Raw genomic sequence first — 23,580 nt, forward strand, 5'->3', positions numbered from 1 at the left:
AGATGCCGCTGAAGTTGAACTTGGGAGCTGACTAGTGGTAGGCCCTTAGGCAAACTACTCAACCTTCCAGAAATGCCTGGTAGGCCCCCAGGCAGGCTACTCAACCTTCCTGAAACTTCGTTCTTAACAGATGAATAATAATATCAGCGCTTCACAGCCTCATTCTAAGGGTCAACAAGATATATATGGAAAGCACTTACAAAGGTACCTGGTACATTAAAAATGCTCCCTAGGTTGTGGTTATTATTATTTTTATTATGTGCTAGCATGGTCTTAAGGCCCCTAATTATATAATTTAAAGAGACAGGTACATTGTTGAATCTCCTTGGATTCTGCATTCAGCGTTAAGTGCCCTTAAAACAATGACTACACATGAAATAAATGTAGAAAAAAATCTTTTTTCCAGTGGAGAAAATCTCTAGTATCATGGAAATTTAATATTTTGTTCAATAGACTCACTACTATTTACAGAAAAGAAGACAGTATATTTTTTTAATTAAAAGTGTTTATTGGCTATTGACTTTAATAGACTTACATTAAAGGAAAGAAACATTTTTTTCAAATGTGCTAATAAGAAAAAGACCCAGAAAAATGAACAATGCTGGGGAGAATATTCAGTGTTTTGAACATAAATAAAACTCATAAATTTTATATGGATTCTGGGATATTTATTAATATTCCTCCAACAAAGGATTTGACATTGAACAGGAATACAAACATATGAATAAGTCTAATCTATTTCAAAGCAATCAGCTTTTTGAGAGCAGAAACTCTTTCATAAGTACCCTTGCCATTCATGGCAGAGAGATTATAGGAATGCTATGAACCTTCCTAAACCATTAATAAAAGAAAAACATATAGATACCCAACACATAAAAATATAGTAACCACATAATAATTAAACACAATGTTCAGTAATGCCCACTGAAATGAACAAATAGCAAAATATATTCTAATAATGTAAAACAAATATATTCCATGCTCCTATAAAAACAAAGGCATCTTTTTGGTTCTGTTGTTTTTACAAAAACTGTGTGTGTACACAAGTGTATATATATTCTTACAGAAAACATGACAAATATAGAAAAGCCTAAAGAAAATGAAAATTACCTGTCGCACCATCAACATGAATGTCACTCTTTTGGTGAGAGCAGAAAACTCATAGAATCAGAGATGCCCCAAGAAGATTTCACAGCCTCAGGATCTGATGCCAATTCACCAAGCACTTCAGAATTCACAGGCTAACCTCTTTCAAGGCTCGCAAACTTCTCTACTATTGCCCGATTCTAGCATTTTGCCCACTGCATTTTTCACCAGGCCAACAGTGATCAATAAACCAGGACACAAGAAGGCTGCCTCCAATCTAAAACTTTTTGCTCCCCAATCATTAGAGCTGGATGGAATTTTAGAAGGTCATGTGGTGCTATCCACCATACCTGTCCCTGTTTGTTCAGGAGGAAATAGGCAAGGGGAGGTTAAGTGATTTGCTCAGGTGTCACAGCTGAGTAGAAGTGAAACCCAATCTTGTAATTGCCAGGCCAGGGCTCCATCCAAGTGGGCACATAGTGAATGATGTGCAGTGATGGGGCTACACTTGTTATGTGCTTAGACTATTAATGAGCCCAGGGTAGACCATACTGGATCTGTATGACCAGACAAAAACATCTGGGCAAACTTTTCGGCTCATAACAGGCCACTGCATGGACATAGACAACGTGGTCAAATGAAAAGAGTGTATCCTCGGCCAACTGATCATAGGAGAAATGTGTGAGCCCCACATTCCATGAAGATGTGAGCCTGGTTAAGTCCCAAGAACCTTTTCTGACTGACTGCAGTACTGGAGCAGGTTGGAAGGCAGAAGTGTCCAAGAAGGCCCTGAGAATATAAGAATTAAAACTAGGAAGCTCTTAAATCAGCTAGATGCCTTTTACAGTCAACAGCCATATGTCTACAGAAGTCATGCTGCTCATGACCAATCATCTCCTTTCCAGCTCTAATCTAATTCAACGAACCCACACAATCTCATCAACCCCACTTCAAGGCTGTCCCTTCTCACCTAAAGCTTTCGTCTTTGACTAAACGAATCTCCATTGACTAAAAGAGTTAGCACTGAGGGGCGCCTGGATGGCTCAGTCAGTTAAGTGTCTGACTCTTGATTTTGGCTCAGGTCATGATCTCATAGTTGTGAGATCAAGCCCCGTATCAGGCTCTGCATTGAGCATGGAGCCTGCTTAAGATTCTCCCTCTCCCTCTGCCCCTGCCCCCACATGCGCAAACATGCGCTCTCTCTCTCTCTCTCTCTCAAAAAAAAAAAAAAAAAAGTTAGCATTGAAATATTAAAGGTCATGGTTTAATTCTTTCTGATCAGTTGGGGTCACTTAAGTCTTTATAAGAAATCTCCTTTCTCATGGAGGCAGAGTTTGATACAAACATTCCTTATTTGCGTACACCTTATTCTCAAATACAAATAATTAAAGCTAAGATTGTTTCTCCTTCTCTTCTTCCTGTGTGACAACAGTGGGGCGGTCTCAGTGTGAAAAGTCTGATTTGTGTATGCCAGGTCTCAAGACGCTTGCCTGCGGATGAGCTCTTTCAACTGTGCCAGTCTGTCACTTCTTAGTGCTTCCCGGATGGAGTGGAAAAAACCAAAATAGTGTTCAAAGTTGTGCATCATAAGCAGGACTCCAGCCAACAGCTCGTTGGTCACCAGCAGATGGTGGATGTACGCACGAGTATGATTCTTACAGCAGTAACAGGAACACCCTCTCACAAGTGGATCAAAGTCCTCCTGGTACCTGAGAAAGGAAGTTACAACAATATTCCAGTAAGTGAGGAATATAAGAAATCTGCTATCTATTCTGCTGGTATATAACCAATAGTTAATAACATCACTGGCAAATGTAGTGCCGGTCACCTGCTTAAGATGACAACGAAGTGAAAAGTTAACACAGAGCATGAGTCAGGAGACTCGGGAGTCTTCTTCTGACAGATATAACCTCCTGGACTGAGGCTTACACAGGAGCATCAGGAGAGTCACGTGATCACTCCCTCATGCCGAGCTTTGTCGGTCACACTGCAAAGGCACACAATGATAGCAAACACTGTTCTGATGAATGACACTTTTTTCCCACTTGCCACCAGAACTAGGACCCGAAGACACAATATGACCTTTCACTTGCATAGATTCCTGTGGTTTACAAAGCACTTTGACAAAGACTGTCTCACTTAATCTCTGCCCGTGGCGGGGGGGGGGGGGGGGGGGGGGGTCAAGAGGACGGGTTTGATGCTACCACACCTAGGTTTGATGCCTTGCTCGACTCACTCAGGCAAGTCATTTAACCTCCCTCTGTGTCTTTACTTTTTCATCTGTAATGGGAATAAGTGTAATAACAGTACCTACCTTAGAGACTTATTGCAAGAATTAAATGAGTTGATATAGCAAAGGATTTGGACACTGCTGGACACATACTAAGCACTACATGTGTCACTTTTTATCAGCTTTTAAGTTAAACAACTTGACCAAGGTCACAGAGTCAAGAGCAGTGCTAGGATCTGAACTTTAGGTCTAGTGCTGACAATAAGAAAACTGCAATTTCCAGTTAAATCTATAATGTAAGGGAATTTTAGTAGTAACCCATTTATATTACCCTAGCATTTTAAAAACAGCAATGAATCTCCTTGGCCATTTTCCAAGAAGTTAAATGTGGTAAACATCACCATTTCAGACCTACAATCAAGAAGCCCCTGTAGAATATAGATTAGACCTAGGATTTTCATATTCTTTCATAAATTTTCAAGTCTGTACTATTACTAGAAAGACATAAGTAAGTCTAAATCCCTAGAGTGTTCCTTTACATAAGACCAAAAACACGCCAGCACAGAAGTGAGAGTACCAAACTCACAGAAAACCCCCTCACTGGTTCACTAATAATTACCACTTTAGGCCAAATACAAAGTTACAAGATCTCTTAGTTCATTCTTTATAGAGGGAAATCTTTTATTAAGATTTATAATCTGTATATAACCAAGATGACCTAAGTTCCTTAGAATTTAAACACTTTGTTGTTTTTTATCTTGAAATCTTTATCTTGCTCTGTCATTATTTAAAGTAATTGGAAAGAGTAGAAGACACCAGACAATGTATTTGGCCTAATGTTTCTGACAGCTCTTCTAAAACAACAGTTATCTAGCCTCGGTTTTCTGACAAGACAAAGTACACAAATTCATCTGCAGAAAAAAAAGAGTTTTTCTGGAACTGAATTTGAGAAGGCCCAAATAATATCCAACTATAAATATTTTATGAAGTCATAAACTGAAAAGGGAACAGTTACATAAACTTTTAAAACAGACTGAAATTAAAAAGTCAGACATCAAAATCCAAACTTAAAAAAATTCCTTACTTTTTTTCCTTCAGATTAATTTCAAATGATGTAATTTCTTGGTTGCAACTGGTTGTTTTAATTTTCTTTGTTTGATCTGTGTATTTTATTTCTTCCTGTATCCCATTTTGTTGTGATACTAAAGGACAAATCAACAAAAAGTCTTGAATGAAAATCAGATAAAGAGTGGCCATTGGGAGATTTTTATTCTAGTTACTATTTTATGCCCTTTGACTCTGTAATTCCACTCATGAGAATTTATCCTAAGGAGATGACACAAGGAAAGTAGTAATATGGACCAAGATGATCACTGACATTCTCTAGATTATCAAAACTTGGAGATTCAACAATGTCTAAGCAAACTATGGTTACAAGTATGTAATATATAATCTTACTGTCAAGGAATGATTTTAAGAAAACAGGGAGTGTGTGTGTGTGTGTGTGTGTGTGTGTGTGTGTGTGTGTTTGGAGGGGGGTGGAAATCTTTTTTTTTTTTTTAATGTTTATTTATTTTTGAGAGACAGAGACAGAATGCAAGTGGGAGAGGGGCAGAGAGACAGGGAGACACAGAATCTGAAGCAGGCTCCAGGCTCCCAGCTGTCAGCACAGAGCCCGACACGGGGCTTGAACTCACCAGCTGTGAGATCATGACTTGAGCCGAAGTCGGAAACTCAACCGACTGAGCCACCCAGGAGCCCCTGGAAGCGGGTGGATGTGTGTGTGTTGGGAGTTATGTCTCATCAAAATGTACATGCAAATTGTGCTTTGTAACTGCCTATGTTCCAAATAGATTAAAAGTAGAATATAGTTTTAATTTATGTATTCTGTATGGAGTCCCTGGAAGGAACTCAGATTATCCAGAACTAAATTGGGACTTGAGTTGTTCCCCTGAACTCTTTAGAAAAGAATGTTCCTGGGGCGCCTGGGTGGCTCAGTCGGTTAAGCATCCGACTTCGGCTCAGGTCATGATCTCACAGTCCGTGAGTTTGAGCCCCGCATCGGGCTCTGTGCTGACAGCTCAGAGCCTGGAGCCTGTTTCAGATTCTGTGTCTCCCTCTCTCTCTGCCCCTCCCCTGTTCATGCTCTGTCTCTCTCTGTCTCAAAAATAAATAAACGTTAAAAAAAATTAAAAAAAGAAAAAAAAGAAAAAAAAAGAAAAGAATGTTCCTGGATTTATAAGAGAAACACCAGTTACTATGCAAAGAGCCAGCTGTCTTGAACAGGGGCAAGCAGAGAAGTATTACTGGGAAGGAGTAGTAACAAGTTCAGGGTTGGCCCAAGGAGAATAAACAGATAGCACTAAGAAGATAATTTTGTCCAGATCAAAGGAAAGAAAGAAGTGACCTCAGCATTGAGGCTGTTATAATTTTGCTGCCATGAATTTGTATGCTGATGTGGAAAACTGCAATAACACCCTGGCTTTTTGCAAAATTCTTGTCACTAGGGGGAACTATATTAGTTCCTATACAGGCAACTTACTCCTTTGCAATTGTCACTTTGTAATTGGCAAAAGACTTTAACTTACTATACACACACATACACAAATATGATTATTAATAATACTTTAATGGAAAATGTTCAAACTGTTTCAGTTTTCCTAATCATGAAGAAACACCTTTCTCTAGCCAAAAAGGAACTTGTGTGTTCCTGAGAATTCAGTATCGGGTTCTTTGTAGAGTTTTATATATTCATGGTACAGAATAACAGTTACCCATGTCTTTATGGAAATAATTAAGCTTGTAAATGAACATTTATAGAGTTTGTGGTATGCTTTTTCATCAGCATACATTATATTATGGTCAGTTTAAAGGACAGTAAAACTGACCTTCTATATATAAGAATTTGAGCAAACCAATTTGTTTCCAGAATAATCCAATTTCGGTTAATGGTTAGTTTGCTTTATAAAACTATAACATCTTCTGGATGAAATTTTAATAACTTCTGGGGAATAAAGTGAACCTTTAAGAAGTCTCTGGCCTGAGTTCAATGTAAGGCTGGTGGTGACGGAGGGGCTCAAAGGACAGCAGGAAGCGGGAAGGGAGAGCCCCTTGCGAAGGCCAGCGGGCAGACTGGGCATGCAACAGCCACCTGAGAAACTGGGACCCCAGCCCGACGCCCATAGCCCATATCCCAGTTCTTTTCCTACTGTCAGTTAAATGTCAGACTCTGGAACTGATTTTCTTGACTTCTAACTAAACAATAAAAAAAGATGGTGGTACTTCAAAGCAATATTAGCAGAGGAAAACAGCTTTCACATCTCTGTGAAAAACCCAAAAAAGCAAAAGTGACACTAGGATCAGATGGGGTAAGACTCTTCTGTATTTTGATAGCATGGCCTTGGCAAAAAGCAGACAAGAACTCTTTTGTGAAAAACTGAGTTAACTTTTAGTAAGCAGTTAAAAGGTTTTCTGTTCTTAGATTTTCATCACTATTCACTCTGAATGTTCTTTTTTCAAATTGTTAATAGAAAGTGTTTTGTTTTTCTTGGTTCTGCTCACTATAAAATCACTTCCAAATAATTGATGAGCTACAGGGATAGCACTAAGAACCGACCGGGTTTTGTGTGCCAACATGCCAGAGCGTATAGATAAGAAAGAAAAATGTAGTTTTATAAAAGGCTGATGTTACAGTATGCACATATCTCTGGCTTGTGACTCAAGCCAAAAATGAAGAGGAAATAGAAGATACTTGAGGCTATCACAGAGACTAACTTCAGAAAACCTACACGTCTCTTCAGGGTTCGGCTGGTAATCAAAGCTGAAAGTCAGGGCACATCCCCGCTCTGTCACTTGATAAGGGAAGAAACTCTCAAATAAGTCCACTCCTCTTTCAATACACTCGAGCACCTCATCTGGTCGGCTGACTCCACAGATGAGCCTGTGAAAACAACAGTAGGAACACTGACGTGAGGACAATGCCAGACTGTGTAGCAGGCAACAGATAATAAGGTGTGGTGGAAAGAATGCAGGACTTGGGCAGCAGAGGGACCTGGGCTCGAATCCCAGTTCTGCCCTTTATTTACTTACTGTGTGACTTTAGGGAGGTTTCTTAACCATTCTGGGTTTTTGTTTTCTAACTTTAAAAACAAAAGCATAATACATAGCTCACAGATGTGTTGCGAAGATTAAGGAGTTAACTGTAAAAACACACAGAGGAGTTTCGAGTCCCAAAGAGAAGTTCAATAAAGTTAGTTTCCTTCCCCCGCCAATTCCTTCTGAACAGCCTCCCTAGTCTTCAACTGAACTTTACAGTCTATCTATCCACTACACAGATTTTTTTTTAAGGGGGCAAAGCTATAGGTCAACTATACTTCACAATTTTTAAAAGATTAAAAAACAAAAAAAGTACAAAGCTGTGTGCTTTATTTCCCCCTCAAATACTTTCCATGTCTTAACTGTATTTTACCTATAGTTTCTTTTTTATAATTGGTTCAACAAAGACATTTTTATCTGTTGTATTCTTCATAGGTTCATTTACAAAGCAACTCTTGCTCTCAGAATTTGAACTCTGCCCACAGGATCTAAAACTCTATTTGGCTTTATTCTTCTTTGTATTTTCTCCATTAATAAAAAGTCTACATGGAATGAGGTGGTATTTTCAGAGGTAATGGGTAAGGCATTCTGGGAGGGTTAATCACACTCAACCAGGTTTTGCCACTAAAACAAGAAGGGGAGACACCCTGGATCAGGGTTGGCTGCTGGCTGCTTTTCTTAGTTTGTTTTTCTACCCACAGTCCCTTTTATGAACTGGCAGAGAAAAGCTAACAGACTCCCTGATTTCTAAGAGAAGTCCAAAAAAATCTTATGTAATATTAAACAACCAGAACATTTATATATATGACTACAGTTTCCTTCAACTAATGTTTTAGAACTCCTCTCCAACTAAAGACAGCATTTCTACACACATATAGGATGAAAAACAATCCCAGCACTCAAATCCAGTAACAGACATCTGTGAGCATTTAGCTCAAAGAAGTCTAGAAAATGACTGGAAATACTAGTGCTGGACTGCTATCTGCACCAGAACAAGATAATCACAGGAGGGGGAACAATGAACACAAGAGAACCAGGTTAAAACGATGGGGGAAGTTCTGGCTGCACTGGCAAAGGGTTGGTGGTTCTGGCTGTTCAACTCTGTGTTACAGGGCTGTATACATGTGTAAAAATTCATCACGCTGTCCATAAGATTCATACACTTTATTGCAAGTTATCCTGGGATTTTTTTAAAGTGGTAAAATTTACATATACTATATAGCATCCAACAGCCTGAGAGGTATAAAGCAGCATCCCATAATCAAACCTCTAAACATATGTGTAGGGAAAAAAGCATAAATATTCACACCACGTTGGACAAAAACTAGAGATTAAAAAGCAAAACAAAACAAAACAAAAAGAAAAATGGCAGTAGTATAATAAGAAAGACATCAGCTGTACTTAGAACCTTAGGATTTTTAGCTTTAAATCTTGTAGATCACCTCTCTACACCAGTACATACTGAATCCTGTTTATGGAAAGAACTAGTCCCATTAATGATGCCAGTACCCTTGATTTCAAAAAAAAATGACAGTTACTACATGCCTCAAATCTAAGAACTTCTTCCAGGTTCTTATTATTACAGCCCACCTTCGTTCTGCTAGGCACCCCCGATCTGTCCTCAACTTCCCTTGATTAAGGCCACAGTCCTATACGACTTTATTCCTGTCCCCAGGGGCCATGTTATAATGAAGAATATTTGCACTTGGCACAAAAATGAAGGGAAACAGTATAACACCTGCCCTCCCTTATGAGGATCAAATAAACTAGTTCACATGACAATTGTCCTTGTCTATATTCTGAAATCAAAGGCAGGACAGCTGTGATGGAAACTCTTCCCACAGTCAGCCTGAGCAGATTCAGCCCAGAAAAGGCATAATCAGTTCATCAAAAGACATGCCCATGTAGAGACTCGGCATAATACACAATCACCAGCACCCCTGCATTGAAGCCCACGAAACTTGGCCTGCGTCCTAACTGAACACTAGCCTGGGTTTGTCCTCCGGCAGCTCTGCAGTGACTGATGACAGCAAGTACAGTCTAGTTTCCAGGGTTGTGGGATTCCCTTGAAAGCCATCCAGAAGGAAGCCACCTACGGGCCGCTTGGCTGTCTCTCGTGCTGACCTCAGTCTCTCCTCCATCACATCTCCACCTTCAATCACACCAATGATGGTACTTTTCCGAAGGACCTACAGGAAGAAAAGACTGGATGCTTTAACTGTTTCCAGTAGTGGAAACCTTCGTTTAAAAGGACTATACATGGAAGACCAAGAGATAGAGGAGATCTCAGTGCAGTTGCTACAGCTGAAGCATGAAATGAGGATGATACTCCCTCCTCCCTGAGAATCTTCAGGGCTCCAAAAACCACAACTTGAAAGCCACCCAAATAAGTAAGAAAAGACTGAGTAGAAACTGAGGCAATAAGCACATATAGTCATGTTTGAGCTTAGATTAAATTAACACTGAGCAAGTACAATTTAGGTTACCTCCAAGTCTCTTAGAGATGACTTTAAGAACTTTATGGTTGGGGGGCACATGGTGAGTCAGTGGGTTAAGCGTCCGACTTCGGCTCAGGTCATGATCTCACAGTTCCTGGGTTCAACCCCGTGTTGGACTCTGTGCTGAAAGCTCAGAGCCTGGAGCCTGCTTCGGATTCTGTGTCTCCCTCTCTCTCTCTGCCCCTCCCCTACTCACACTCTGTCTGTCTCTCTCTCTCTCTCTCTCTCTCAAAAACAAACATTAAAAAAAGAAAAGAACTGTACGGTTGGGAACTAACTGTCCATTTGCGAAAAACTAAAAACTACTTTGCACACCATCTTCAAAAACACATCCCACAGAGCCCTATAATCTAAACATAAAAACAGAGTTATAGAAGTATCAGAAAGATATATCCAAGTTTTTATAATCTTAGGGTAAGAAAGGCCTACCTAAGCAAGCTAAAGCTTACCCAAAAAGGCTAACATATTTGAGTACAAAATCATCAAAACTTCTCTAGGGGCGCCTGGGTGGCGCAGTCGGTTAAGCGTCCGACTTCAGCCAGGTCACGATCTCGCGGTCCGGGAGTTCGAGCCCCGCGTCAGGCTCTGGGCTGATGGCTCGGAGCCTGGAGCCTGTTTCCGATTCTGTGTCTCCCTCTCTCTCTGCCCCTCCCCCGTTCATGCTCTGTCTCTCTCTGCCCCAAAAATAAAATAAAACGTTGAAAAAAAAAAAAAAATTAAAAAAAAAAAAAAAAAAAACTTCTCTAGTGAAGCACACTCTCAACAAAGGAGTTGAGAGGCAAAGGAGAACTCACTGCTTGTCGGAATAGATACCATACTATACTTATACCATAGAAAAGCCTCCAACAAACCTTCTAAGGAAATGACAACCCACAGACATCTGGGCAAATATGTGAATGTGAATAGGAACTTCTGAAAAATAAATGTGAATGCCCTGTACACATATGGAGAGCTAACTAAACCTCACCAGTAGGGAAATACAAATTGGCAACAATTAGGTACCGTTTTTGCCCATCACACTGACAAAATTGTTAAATGACAGATAGTGACACAGTGGAGGAAAAAGTGTTAGAGAAAGGACACATACTCTGATAACTAAAGAAGAGTAGAAATTAGTTCTGCTTTTTGGGAGGGCCAACTAAACAAAACTTGTCAAAATGTCGATGCTTTAATCCTATGTCCTAAAATTCCACTTATAAGAATCTCTCCTACGAGTATATTCATTCATAAGCACCAAGGTATATTCACAAAATGTTTAGAATAATGAAAAACTGGAAACAAGTATACATTAATAGAGTAAAGGCCTAAATAAATTATGATAAATTCATAGTGTCTTCCTACTCAGGTGTTTTAAAAAGAATGCAGTGGATATAGCAACATAGGCATTGACAAGAAATGAAATTCTGAGATACTGCTAAACAAAACAAGCACACTTCTGAGCATATGATCATATTCGTGCAATAAGAACCCCATATAGTCATGTATATATGTAAACACTATGTATATGCAACTAAAAAGTAAGGTTTGCATGGAAAAATGCAAATTGACAGTGGCTCTCTGGTAGAAGAGAGGAATGGGGAAGGAGCCTGGATTGCTGTGAAAAGGGAATTTCACTTCTCAGTTTAAGCAAGAGGGACACAAACAGAAGGAACACTTGGGCTGCTGTGTACAGAAATGAATTAAGAGTAAATATGGCTAAAGGATGGGTAGGAGGCAACTTTAATAATCCAGATGAAAGACCAAGAGGACCCAGACTAAAACAGTGGCAGTGGGTGAAGGGGAGGGGCAGGATCTGAAAACTCATCAGAAGGTACGATCCACAAACTTGACCAATTAGTTGCCCAAGGAGAGGGGGAAAAGTCTGGGATGACTCCTAGCTCCTGTTTTGGAAGTCCAGAGAGAGGATGAGAAGAGATAGAAAATTCTAGGAAAACAGTGGAGGGTGAGGCAAGATGATCATTCTGTTTTGTGCATTGTGAGTTTGAGGTATCAGCCGCTAAGTATACAGACCTAAAGTTTCAGACATGTGTGATACAAATGTGACTGCCTGGCTAGAACGACAGATGCCTGGCATGCTGCTGCCACTCCCCATGGCAGACATGGCTGACAGATAACTCTCTTCCTGCTGCACCCAGGCACAGCTCCAAGCACCTTGGGATGAAACCCATTTGCCATCCCTGGCCTAGGAAATATATGAAGAAAAGAATGCCAGCAACAGTATTTAAGTATTTAAGGGCATTCAGAATAACAGGATCCAGGGGCGCGTGGGTGGCTCAGTTGGTTAAGCATCCCACTTTAGCTCAGGTCATGATCTCACGGTTTGTGAGTTTGAGCCCCAGATTGGGCTCTGTGCCGACAGCTCAGAGCCTGAAGCCTGTTTTGGATTGTGTCTCCCTCTCTCTCTGTCCCTCCCCTGCTCATGCTCTCTCTCTCTCAAAAATAAATAAACATTAAAAAAAAAAAAGAGAGAGAGTAAGAGGATCCAGTGAGGAAAAGAGGTATGCAGACATACAAAGTAGGTAGTTACACAGGCCTGCCCCTTTCCATGACTGACACAGCCCTATCTGGAAAACCTCCTTTCATGGATGTAAGAAGCATAATCATATAACTTACTATCTAAAATGGAACATAGGTGCTCTCTCCTCCAGCCATCCAAGATGCTGGAAGGAGAGAAGCCTAAGGGGAAGAAGGTGGCTCTGGCCTCTGCTGTCATGAAGAAGCAGGAGGCCAAGAAGGTGGTCAATTCCCAGTCTCAGAAAAGGCCCAAGAACTTTGGCATCAAATAGGACATCCAGCCCAAAAGGGACCTCACCCACTTTGTCCAGTTGCAACTATATCCAGTTGCAGCGGCAAAGGGCTCTTCTCCATAAACGTCTAAAAGTACCTCCCACAATTAACCAGTCCACTCAGGACGTTGGTCTTGGATGGCCACACAGCTACTCAACGCCTAAGCTGGCCCACAAATACAGACCAGACAAAGCAAGAGAAGAAAGAGATTGTAGGCCTGGGCTAAGAAAGCTGCCAACATAGGGGATGTCCCCATTAAGAGGCCGCCCGTTCCTCAAGCTGGGGCTAATACTGTTACCACCTTGGTGGAAAACAAAATGGCTCAGCTGGTAGTGACTGCACATGATATGGGTCCCATTGAGCTGGTTGTCTTCCTGCCTGCAGTGGGTCCTAAGATGGGAGTTCCATACTGTATCATCAAGGGGAAGGCCAGGTGGGGCATCTGGTCCACAGGAAGACCTGCACCACTGTCCCTTCACACAGGTTAACTCAGAAGACAAAGGAGCTCTGGCTAAACTGCTGGAAGCCATCAGGACCAATTACAATGACAGATATGATGAGGTCCACCATCACTGGGGAGGCAACATCCTGGGTCCAAAGTCAGTGGTTTGCATTGCCAAGTTGGAAAAGGCAACGGCTAAAGAACTGGTCACCAAATTGGGCTAAGTGTGTGCTGTTGCTTTTCCTGTACATAATAGTACTAAAAAGTTCCCTTTCAAGAAAAAAATGGGACACATGTAAGAGTAATAACCATGTAATAATCATGTCAAGACAATAGCATGATTATAGGGATAGAAAGAGGGACCAACACACAGCAATAATGTGAAATGGTAAGGCTGACTAGCATGGAAGAGGGGCTTGAGGCTCATCCAGCTGTTCTAATAATCATGCTGTCACACTCCCTGTCCTCCTTTCTACTCATGGAAACATTACTCATCCTACAAGGATAATTACCGGCTCAAAACAATTGCTAGTGAGCAACGCTAACAATTAGGACCCACGGCAATGTCCCCACGCTGAATTCTTACTGCGGATACTGAGCGTTCTATTCAGAATGACAACTAAGGTCTCTTCTAATCATTTCATGTACACTAACGTTGGTAGCCAATTACATTTTTTATTGGTACACTTAAGATAACAATGTTCTTCAGACTCAATGCGCTTTGCCACAGTGGGACCTAACCACTGCTCAGGATTCCTCCACATCAATGGTGTCAATGCTTGAATTCTCCCTTGTGGTCACACCTTCTCTTCTCCCACTAGCTCTGCTCTCTCCTAGTGAGCTTCATTCACTCTGCACCCAGGATCTCTTATTTCCTGCCACAGCTACATCCTCCCTATCCTGTCATACCCAGCTACCATCAGCAAGCATTTATTGAGGGCTTCCTTATGTCAGGCATTCTGCTACATGATGGAGATACAAAAATGATGCTCAGAAAATGAGTTTAAGGAGGTCACAATGTAATAAAGACAAACACATGAAGAAATCATTGCACTACAATATAAAATGAGCTATATAGTATGGCCACATACAAATTAAAGGGGTGGCAAAGGATGAACAGAACTCCCTGGAAGGGTCAGGGACAGCTTCCTAGAACAATGAATGTAATGGAATGAGCTGGATCTGGAAGCAAGAGAAGGAATACGACTGGAGATAAGAAAAAAAGAAACAGCCCAGAAGGAAGTCCATGTAGAGCGTCAGCAGAATGACACAGGGTAACACTGCTGGGAACTGCAAGTGACTGAGAAGGGCCAGAGTGCCAGCTGCAGCCAGTCCTGAGCTGGAGAAGTGGGCAGAGGCCAGGTAACAGCAGGCTGTCCCTGCCACATAAGCGCTGAATGGAAAGTCATTAAATTCTTTTCAGGAAGTTCTTATGGGCTCATATTCGTGTTTTATGAAGACTTCTCAGACAGCAGGGCTGAAGATGGATTGGATGGAAATGACACCAGAGACAGAGAGAATAATTAAAAGGTAACTGTCCACATAAGAGATGATGAGGTTATTCTGCCTCAAGGTGGTGATAAGAAGGATGGGGAGGAGGAGGCAGATCCTAGAAATCAAGAAGGATTCCTAGGAATCAAGAAGGAGTGGACAGTTGGATATTAAATTGGGTATTAAACCAAGCCTTGAAAGACTCAAATTTCTGGGCTGAGGACTTGGTGGCTGCTATAAACTGAGAAACAGAAGAAAAGAAGAGGTTTGAGGAGATCAGATACTGAGTTTGGTTACTTTGAGTTTGAGGTGCATGTGAGGGATATTCTAATACAACTCGGCTAAAGTCCACTTTATACAATTCTGAAGCTAAGCAGAGTGATCTTGATTATACATGCAATTTCAGAATTATTCAGCAATTAAAACTAAGGGAAAGCTGCCCAGGGAAAAAATCCAGAGTGGGGTGAAAAGGAGCCTAAGACAGAATCCTAGAGAGCAAGAATAGTTATGGTTCAGGAAAAGAAAACAGGAGAGTAAAAGAGACCAGGAAGTGAGAAGCAGAGAAGTGGGAGGAGGAGCAGAAAAGGAACCTAAGTAAGGGACAGTTTCAAACAGAAAGGAGTGGTGAGCGGTACAGCCTTACCTCTGACTCTTCCTGCAGCCGGAGACAATTATCCAGGAATAGAAGTGATCGATCAACAGACTTTCTGGCTCTTTTTATGGAAGTTCCTTCCTCACAAGATGCCTCTCCATCTGAGAGGCACTGGAACCAGTCTGGCTGAAGGGCCTGCTGAATTGTCATGAACTTGGAAGCAGTCATTTCGACTCGTCCCCCAACACCCCACACCGACACAGACTGTCAGGGAACAAAATAATGAGGAATGAGCAAGAGCAAAATGCAAATAAAAAGAATAATAATAAAATGGTAAAGCAATAGTAAATTTAATTCCTCTTTACAAATGGAGATATGGTGGCAATTCAATATCCTAGCTATGGTGAGTAGAAGAAGCTTCCTGCACCATTTTCCAATTCTCCAAGGACCTTATAGCTCTTAGAGAACCCTTCGGTGGCCACACAGCCAGCTTCTGAGCTAGCCCCAAGAATTCTTTGTTATATTTCTCTAGTCCAGTCTTCTATTCTCTGAGACCCCACCCCATGCATGCTGTTCCTAAATACACCACAGACTTCAATCTTTCTCTGTCTTTGATCACATTGTTCCTTTTGGCTGAAATGCCCTTCCCTTCTTCTCTGCCTGGTAAAATACTATGCATCCTTCCGGACAGAATTCAAATATCATCTACTGTATTGTGCTTCCCAAACCTATCTGGGCATAATCCATCACTCACTCTTCTAAGCTCTTACAGTAATTTGTACTTATTTCTTTCATAAGAAATACTTTTATAAGTACCTTATAAGTACTTTTATAAGTACTCTGGCTAGAATATCTCAATTCATGTTTGTACCCCAAAAGCCTAGTCTAGACCCTTACATATTATTGAAGGTTAGTAAGTATTTACTAGCTTGAGTTAGATACAGATAAAAAAAGTAAGTCAGATAATACATAAGCATCTCCATATAATGTTCTTTTTTTGGTTACTCCTTCCTCTACAGTATCTTTCTTCTTAGAAGAGATTGACAAGGACATAAATGGGGAAGCCACATACATCTTTTTATTCTGGCCTAAGGCTTAATTAAGAACACTATTTAGGGGCACCTGGGTGGCTCAGTTGGTTGAGCGTCCAACTTCAGCTCAGATCATGATCTCATGTTTCGTGAGTTTGAGCCTCGCATCGGGTTCTGTACTGACAGCTTGCTCAGAACCTGGAGTCTGCTTCAGGATCTGTGTCTCCCTCTCTCTCTGCCCCTCCCCTGCTCACACTCCATGTCTCTCCCTCTCTCTCAAAAATAAACATTTAAAAAACAAAACACTGTTTAAATCCTCTTTCCTTTACAAATGGGGTAGATAACAGAAGTAAAAATATCATCTTTTGGATTAAAATTACAAAATAAAGTTTAAAGCAGAAGAATAATTTAAAATACTTAGCCAAGATTAACAGATATTGTTGACATCAATAAAGTAGGTACAGGAAAAGTAATTGCATTTGTAAAGCAGCAGTATATACCGAGGCCTTGCCAGAATGTAGTCCTCAGAGACAAGACCAATGTGCCATGTCTCAGGTGAAAACTTGTAATGAAGTCCTTTTGATACTGTTCTTCACTAGCTAAAATCTCTGGCTGTGCACCCAGCTTTTTCAAATTCTGTTCTAAAAGCAAGCAGTATTACACTGAGACTCTACTATATATAGTTATACATGTGATAACACTCATCAGCAACTTCCCTAGCACTTCCTGAGGTTGTTAAAACTGCAAATAAAGCATGGCATAAAAAAATTATTGCTTTCTACCATCATAGCAATTTCTTTCTTTCTTTTTTTTTTTTTTGCCATGTACTTGACCTTCCTTCATCCCCCAATTTTTTGCAACAATGAAAATGCTGAGGATATATTCCTTACCTTAACCCCATCCACAGGCAGCCCTACTCTAATTCCTATAAACCACACCTCCCATTATATTCACAGACATAAGGAAAAGGTATAAAGGGGTCAGGAATGGGCTAGGAACCCAGACAGTGGGATCCAGCATTGGAGGGATACAATAGGCTGACTATCTGGGACAAAGCTGCAGCCTTGGAGGCCCTTCTGAGAACACACCTTGTTCGTTACATAACCGGCTGGGCAGGGGCTGACTGGATCATGCAGGGAACAGTACAAGAGTGATTCTGGCATGCCTGTATAGACATAGAAAAGAACTCTTGAAAGCACTTACATCAACAATTACACTGTGTTGTAACAGAGTGCAGCTTTATAAGTGTACTGCTGGATAAAGCAACTCTAAACATAGTAAACTGTTCATATCCGATCTTAGAATTATAAGAGGCCTGTCAACATGAATGAAAAAGTTACCTTTAAAACCTACTCATCTGAAAAAAGAATTAAAGGTTCATGTCGAATGACCAACGAGTTGCTACAAAAAAAGTACATCTTGAAGTATGAGATACAATAAGTGTTTAGGGCCACATTGACCCTACTTGATTTGTTTTGAAGAAAAATTTGATATCAAGTATGTTCATTCTAGGTACCATCCAAAGGAACTAGCTACTGGAAAGATAAAACAATATGGTCAAAAGGTAATCTCATTAATAAGCAAGCCATCCCACAACATGGGACCTTGAGGCAGAATTACAGGTAAGCTACAGGATATTGAAAATGGATCAAATTCTCAGTAAGTTTCATTGACTCAAGATGACAATTTCTTAGGTTGTTTACTCAAAAATATTGCCATTAAAAAAAATCCAAAAAAGTGCTTACTAAACCATATGTGCTTAAATTTCATATGCAACCCTGCATTTTACTAAAAAAAGGATTTTACTGAAAAAAGACCCAGAAAATAAAGCAAACTAAAAAATAAAAACAAAAACAAAAAACAACTCTGCAGCTCTCCACCTATTTCCATAATTTCAGTTAGTATGGTTATCCCTAGAAAGCTTATTTAGCTATTTTCACTCAATTATATATTTAATTACATATATAATACATATATATGTATGTACTTATACTATGTATTTATAATTGTATACTTTAAATCTGGTTTTAAAATTGGTTTCGGTCTAGAGGGGCCTCAGTGGCTCAGTCAGTTAAGTGTCTGACTTTGACTCAGATCATGATTCTCATGGTTCTTGAGTTTGAGCCCACGTTAGGCTCTGTGCTGACAGCTCAGAGCCTAGAACCTGCTTTGGATTCTGTGTCTCCCTCTCTCTCTGCCCCTCCCTGCTCATGCTTTGTCTGTCTCTGTCTCTCAAAAATAAATGTTAGTGGAGCCTGGGTGGCTCAGTTGGTTAAGTTTTGGACTTCAGCTCAGGTCATGATCTCACGGTCCATGGGTTTGAGTCCTACGTTGGGCTCTGTGCTGACAGCTCAGAGCCTGGAGCCTGCTTTGGATTCTATGTCTCCCTCTCTGCCGTTCCCCCACTCATGCTTTGTCTCCCTCCAACTCTCAAAAATTAATAAATGTTAAAAGAAATTTTCTTAATAAACGTTAAAGAAAAATTAAAATTGGTTTCAGTCCAAGGAAAACATTACATAAATTCCTCTAATGAAATACAAGGCCTTGTGACTACCACCAAGTTATCATGAAGTTTCCCTCAGAAGCAGAGGACTGAATAACCAATGGAAACAAAATTTTCATTCACTTATGTGAGTCTTAGATATTGGGAGAAAGCTTCAGGAGAAAGTTGTCTACAGAAGAATGGATTCTCAAGCTGGCACTGCTAAGCTTTCCTACAAACAAATGGACACATACATTTGCATATAAAATCCTATTTCTGGAACAAAAGATAATAAATATTAACATGAAAATATAGCTATAGGTAAACACTTGATCTTCTGCATTATGTTTTAGGCTCAAACATGCTAGACTGCTTTGAATCTTAGGTATGTCTCATGCAGCTTTTTACCTCCGGGTCTTTGCTCTGTGCCTGGTGTGTCTGCCCACACGTGTGTACTTCCACCACTGTGCCCACCTCCTGACCTGGGTAACTTCTACTTTTCCTGGACTCAGCTGAGATACCCCTTCATCCTCTTTCTCAAGAATCCTTTCTTGGGGCGCCTGGGTGGCGCAGTCGGTTAAGCGTCCGACTTCAGCCAGGTCACGATCTCGCGGTCCGTGAGTTTGAGCCCCGCGTCAGGCTCTGGGCTGATGGCTCAGAGCCTGGAGCCTGTTTCCGATTCTGTGTCTCCCTCTCTCTCTGCCCCTCCCCCGTTCATGCTCTGTCTCTCTCTGTCCCAAAAATAAATAGAAAGCGTTGAAAAAAAAAAAAAAATTAAAAAAAAAAAAAAAAAAAAGAATCCTTTCTTTAGTCCGACCTCCTTCCACACGTACCCCCTACAGCAAATTATGTGCTCCTCTCTCTGGGGTCTCACGGTACATGTACATATTCCTAATCCTGCAAATGCGGTCACTGTATCCTACTACAATTACCTATTAATCTTTATCCCAGACAGGCTCTGAGTTCCACTGGGGAAGCAACTGTTGCTATTCATCTTTGAATCCCCAATGTGTGGTTCTCAGATGCCCAGTAAGTGCTCATTAAATTAATGAATAAGTATCTGAATGAAAGATCAGTCAGCAGCACCTCCAAACTTCAAATTAATACATCACAAGACAAACACAAATAACAATTTTTACCTATGAACTTTCCAATTCCTTCCTTATATTCTGCCAAGACCTCATGGTGTTCTGCCCTATGAGCAAAACAGAAAAATACATAATGAATTGTTCTACAGATACTCTATGCAACAGCTGACAGTAAATGTACTCTTGAACAACAAAGCATGCCATTATTCAAGAGTCCCAACTCATTGGGCTGTGTTCATTAGCCAGAGCATAGATCTTCACTTTACAAGTGTTTCTGTGGGAACAGAAACTGCCAAAGATTAAGTGCTTCTAATACCCGGATTTCCTTCCTCCCCTATTATTAACACAATATTGCAGAGTTATTTCACCATATAGCATGTTCTTCAATGAAGGATAAAGTCAGTATGTACATTACATAAAATGATTTAACTCCATTAGTTTTGTTTTCATAAAATAGTACTAGCAAGTACATATGCAGATAAAGGGAAAAGTTTGAGGCTGGTACATGAAGACAGACTCTAGAGTCTAAGTTTAGTTCTTACCTAGCATTCCCTGCCTGTCACCTCTGGGAGTAATGGCAATGAAAGCCACCATACTGGCACGGTTGGATCAGAAGAATAGTGAAGCAGCTCTGGTATGTAGGTCTGGCCTGTGGCTTCCAGATTAGGGTCAGATAATGTATAATATTTGGTATCTCTGATTTCACTCTAAAAATCTACAAGTTTTTGTACATATAATCAAAAAAGTCTTCTCCCAAAAAACAAACAATCCAGGGAAGAATGGGCAGAAACATGAATAGACATTTTTCTAAAGAAGACATCCAAATGGCTAACAGACATATGAAAAGGTGCTCAACATTGCTCATCATCAAGGAAATACAAATCAAAACTACATTGAGATACGACCTCACACCAGTCAGAGTGGCTGAAATTAATAACTCAGGAAACTACAGATGTTGGCGAGGATGTGGAGAAAAGGGAACGCTCTTGCATTGTTGATGGGAATACAAACTGGTGCAGCTGCTCTGGAAAACAGTTTGGAGATTACTCAAAAAATTAAAGATTGAATTACCCTATGACCCAGCAATAGCACTATTAGGAATTTATCCAAAGGATACAGGAGTGCTGTAGGGGCACATGTACCCCAATGTTTATAGCAGCATTTTTAACAATAGCCAAATTATGTAGATCCCAAATGTTCATCAACTGATGAACAGATAAAGACAATGTGGTGTGTACACACACACACACACACACACACACACACACACACACAGGAATACTACGCGGCAATGAAAAAGAATGAAATCTTACCATTTATAACAACGTGGATGGAATTGGAGGGTATTATGCTAAATGAAATAAGTCAGTCAGGGAAAGACAAATATCATGTTTTACTCATATGTGGAAGTTGAGAAACTTAACAGAAGACCATGGGGGAAGGGAAGGAAAAAAAAAAATATATATATAGTTACAAACAGAGAGGGAGGCAAACCATAATAGACTTTTAAATATGGAGAACAAACTGAGGGTGGAACGGAGTGGGGGGTCAGGTATCAGGGGGCAGGGAAAATGGATGCTGGTGATTGAGAAGGGTACTTGTTGGGATGAGTACGGGGTGTTTTATGTAAGTGAAGAATCATGGGAATCTACTCCCAAAGCCAAGAGCACACCATATACACTGCATATTAGCTAACTTGACAATAAATTATATATTTATATAAAAGTCTTTTCTCTTTGCTGTACCTTATTAAGGTATCTAAGCTGCTGCCAGAGTTGATACTTAAATGATCAGATCTAACACTTACAGTGAGGACAGTGTAAGCTGAGCCATGGCAGGAACCCCGTGGATAGCATGCAGTGTCTGATGGGTCAGGTGTGGGGCAGAGCCGGTCTTGGTGTACAGAAGGCAGGCTGGAATGTCCATGGTGCGGTCTCCTGTTTTGCCCAGGTTTTTTATTTTTCCTAGGCGACAGCCATTAACTACCTTGGTAAGACTCAGCTTCATTCTGGGGGATTCCTCTAGGTCCTGATAAGAAAAGAACAGTACATTCAGGAGTTCCATGACATCTAAAGGCTAAGCATTTTACAAAGAAAGTAACCTACAAGATGATGAATGACAGCATATTTATTACTACTTCCAGCCTACAACTGTTTTAGATAGCAGGAAGAAAGAAATAGGAAAAGACCTGGACAGAATAAGATACCTTCTCCAAGTCTTAAAGCAAAATGATGACATCAACCATATTTAAATTCAGTCACGGAATTTTTGTCTGTGCTGAAGAAAAGCAAACAAACAGAAGGACAGGAGTAAAGACTAATCATGGAAATAGTGTGCACTCTTTCACCAAAGGCTAACTTTCAGCTTTTAAAATGTATATAGAGGAAGGCCACACTATGTAAGCCATACTGATTACTGATTTGATTCATTTTTTTCTTTTTCTAATTTGAGAGAGTGCTAAGCAACATAGCAATTTTTCCTAACATGTTGTTACATAAAGAAAGCAGGTTCCAGGGGCACTGAAGTGGCTCAGTCAGTTAAGTGTCAGACTCTTGATTTCAGCTCAGGTCATGATCTCACCGTTCATGGGATCAAGCTCTCTGTATTAGGCTCTAGGCTGACAGGGCAGAGTCTGCTCAGGATTTCCTCTCTCCCTCTCTCTCTGATCCTCCTCTACTTGTGCATGCATGCTCTCTCTCTCAAAATAAATAAACAAACACTAAAAAAAAAAAAAAAAAATGAAGAAGGCACATTCCAAATCAGCATCCTGGGGTTTATTAAACTACATGGAACAATATACATCAAAAGATAAACAGAGATAATCTCTGAGAGGTGAGATTATCTCCCAATTTGTTCTTATATTGTGTCCAAACAGAGGTGAGAAACCACGTGGAGCATACATGCAATTCATAAGCAATTTAGCACTACTTTCATCAGGGATTTGGTGACTAGTCCCTGGTCCTTTTGTGTGGCAAACCCTGGAGCCTGATCTTGTCCACACACTCAGCACAGATCCACCCTCAGGGTCAGGCTCAAACAAACTAATCTCAAAGACTAAACAACCAAATCAGAATGCACATAATTTAATCTGAGAACCAAAAACGAAAGAGGACCAGTTACTGCATTCATGACCTAAAGGGTACCACATGGAAAGCCAAATGCCACATGCATATATTACCTAGAATAGGAAGGGCAAGTAATGATTACATATATAAAGATAACTGAAAGGAAACCCACTGATTCTCTAAAATAACCAAACTCAGATTCTCCAAGGTTAGACACAGGGACTCTCCAAGAGGGAAGAAAACAGCTACATCTGGAAGCCCAGACTCCTGGCTTCCCAGACTTACCTTTCTCTCAGGGACCCCCTTGTCCTATCCTTGTGGAAAGAGACAATAAACATGTTCTAGGAGTCCCATCTTTTAATAGAAGAGCTTCAAATGTGACTAATCATCCACTCAATCCTGAAAACATTTTCTCTCATCTCCCCTTCCCACTCTCTCCTCAACTGAAGAAATAGCTTTCTTCATTCTTAGCCCAAAGTCTGCCATTAGGTCCTTGGGAGCTCTAGATGACATTGACCACCATGTTCTTAGATGCAGAGATGTGTTCTCCTGTGATACAATGCACAAAAGTTTATTCCCAATACTGTTGAATGTAAAATTCAAAATCCTCAGCTTATTATACTGAACACACTAGGTCAACTGGAGAGGAGTATCTACTTGGTTCTCTCCACCATGCAGGACTCTGATGCTATG

The 23,580-nt window shown here is 40.5% G+C and overlaps 1 protein-coding gene, 1 long non-coding RNA gene and 1 pseudogene across 2 annotated transcripts; 2 read left to right on the forward strand and 1 right to left on the reverse strand.

The window, feature by feature from the left end:
* Nucleotides 1–2,258: 2,258 nt before the first annotated feature.
* On the reverse strand, nt 2,259–21,850 carry QTRT2 (queuine tRNA-ribosyltransferase accessory subunit 2). The gene is made up of 8 exons (XM_030328845.1): nt 21,630–21,850; nt 19,874–19,929; nt 17,341–17,417; nt 15,273–15,485; nt 9,401–9,600; nt 7,105–7,256; nt 4,401–4,518; nt 2,259–2,795 (listed from the first exon to the last, which is right to left on the reverse strand). Exons 1-8 carry the CDS (start codon nt 21,827–21,829, stop codon nt 2,564–2,566), a joined length of 1,248 nt encoding a protein of 415 aa, XP_030184705.1. The 5' UTR covers nt 21,830–21,850; the 3' UTR covers nt 2,259–2,563.
* On the forward strand, nt 12,548–13,362 carry LOC115523137 (annotated as a pseudogene).
* LOC115523140 lies at nt 14,436–15,570 on the forward strand. The gene is made up of 2 exons (XR_003971652.1): nt 14,436–14,668; nt 15,291–15,570. It is a non-coding gene; the product is annotated as an uncharacterized LOC115523140 (long non-coding RNA).
* Nucleotides 21,851–23,580: the final 1,730 nt, after the last annotated feature.

Source organism: Lynx canadensis, chromosome C2 (genome assembly GCF_007474595.2).
Source record: "Lynx canadensis isolate LIC74 chromosome C2, mLynCan4.pri.v2, whole genome shotgun sequence".
In the NCBI taxonomy this organism is placed as follows: Eukaryota; Metazoa; Chordata; class Mammalia; order Carnivora; family Felidae; genus Lynx; species Lynx canadensis.

Coding starts and splice junctions, on each gene's coding strand:
- QTRT2 (XM_030328845.1), bottom strand. CDS start 21,829: ATGAAGCTGAGTCTTACCAAGGTAGTTAATGGCTGTCGCCTAGGAAAA. Junction 9,601..15,272: donor GGCTGCAGGAAGAGTCAGAG/GTAAGGCTGTAC, acceptor TTCTTCCTGTAG/GTCCTTCGGAAAAGTACCAT. Junction 4,519..7,104: donor GCCGAACCCTGAAGAGACGT/GTAGGTTTTCTG, acceptor TTTGTCCTTTAG/TATCACAACAAAATGGGATA.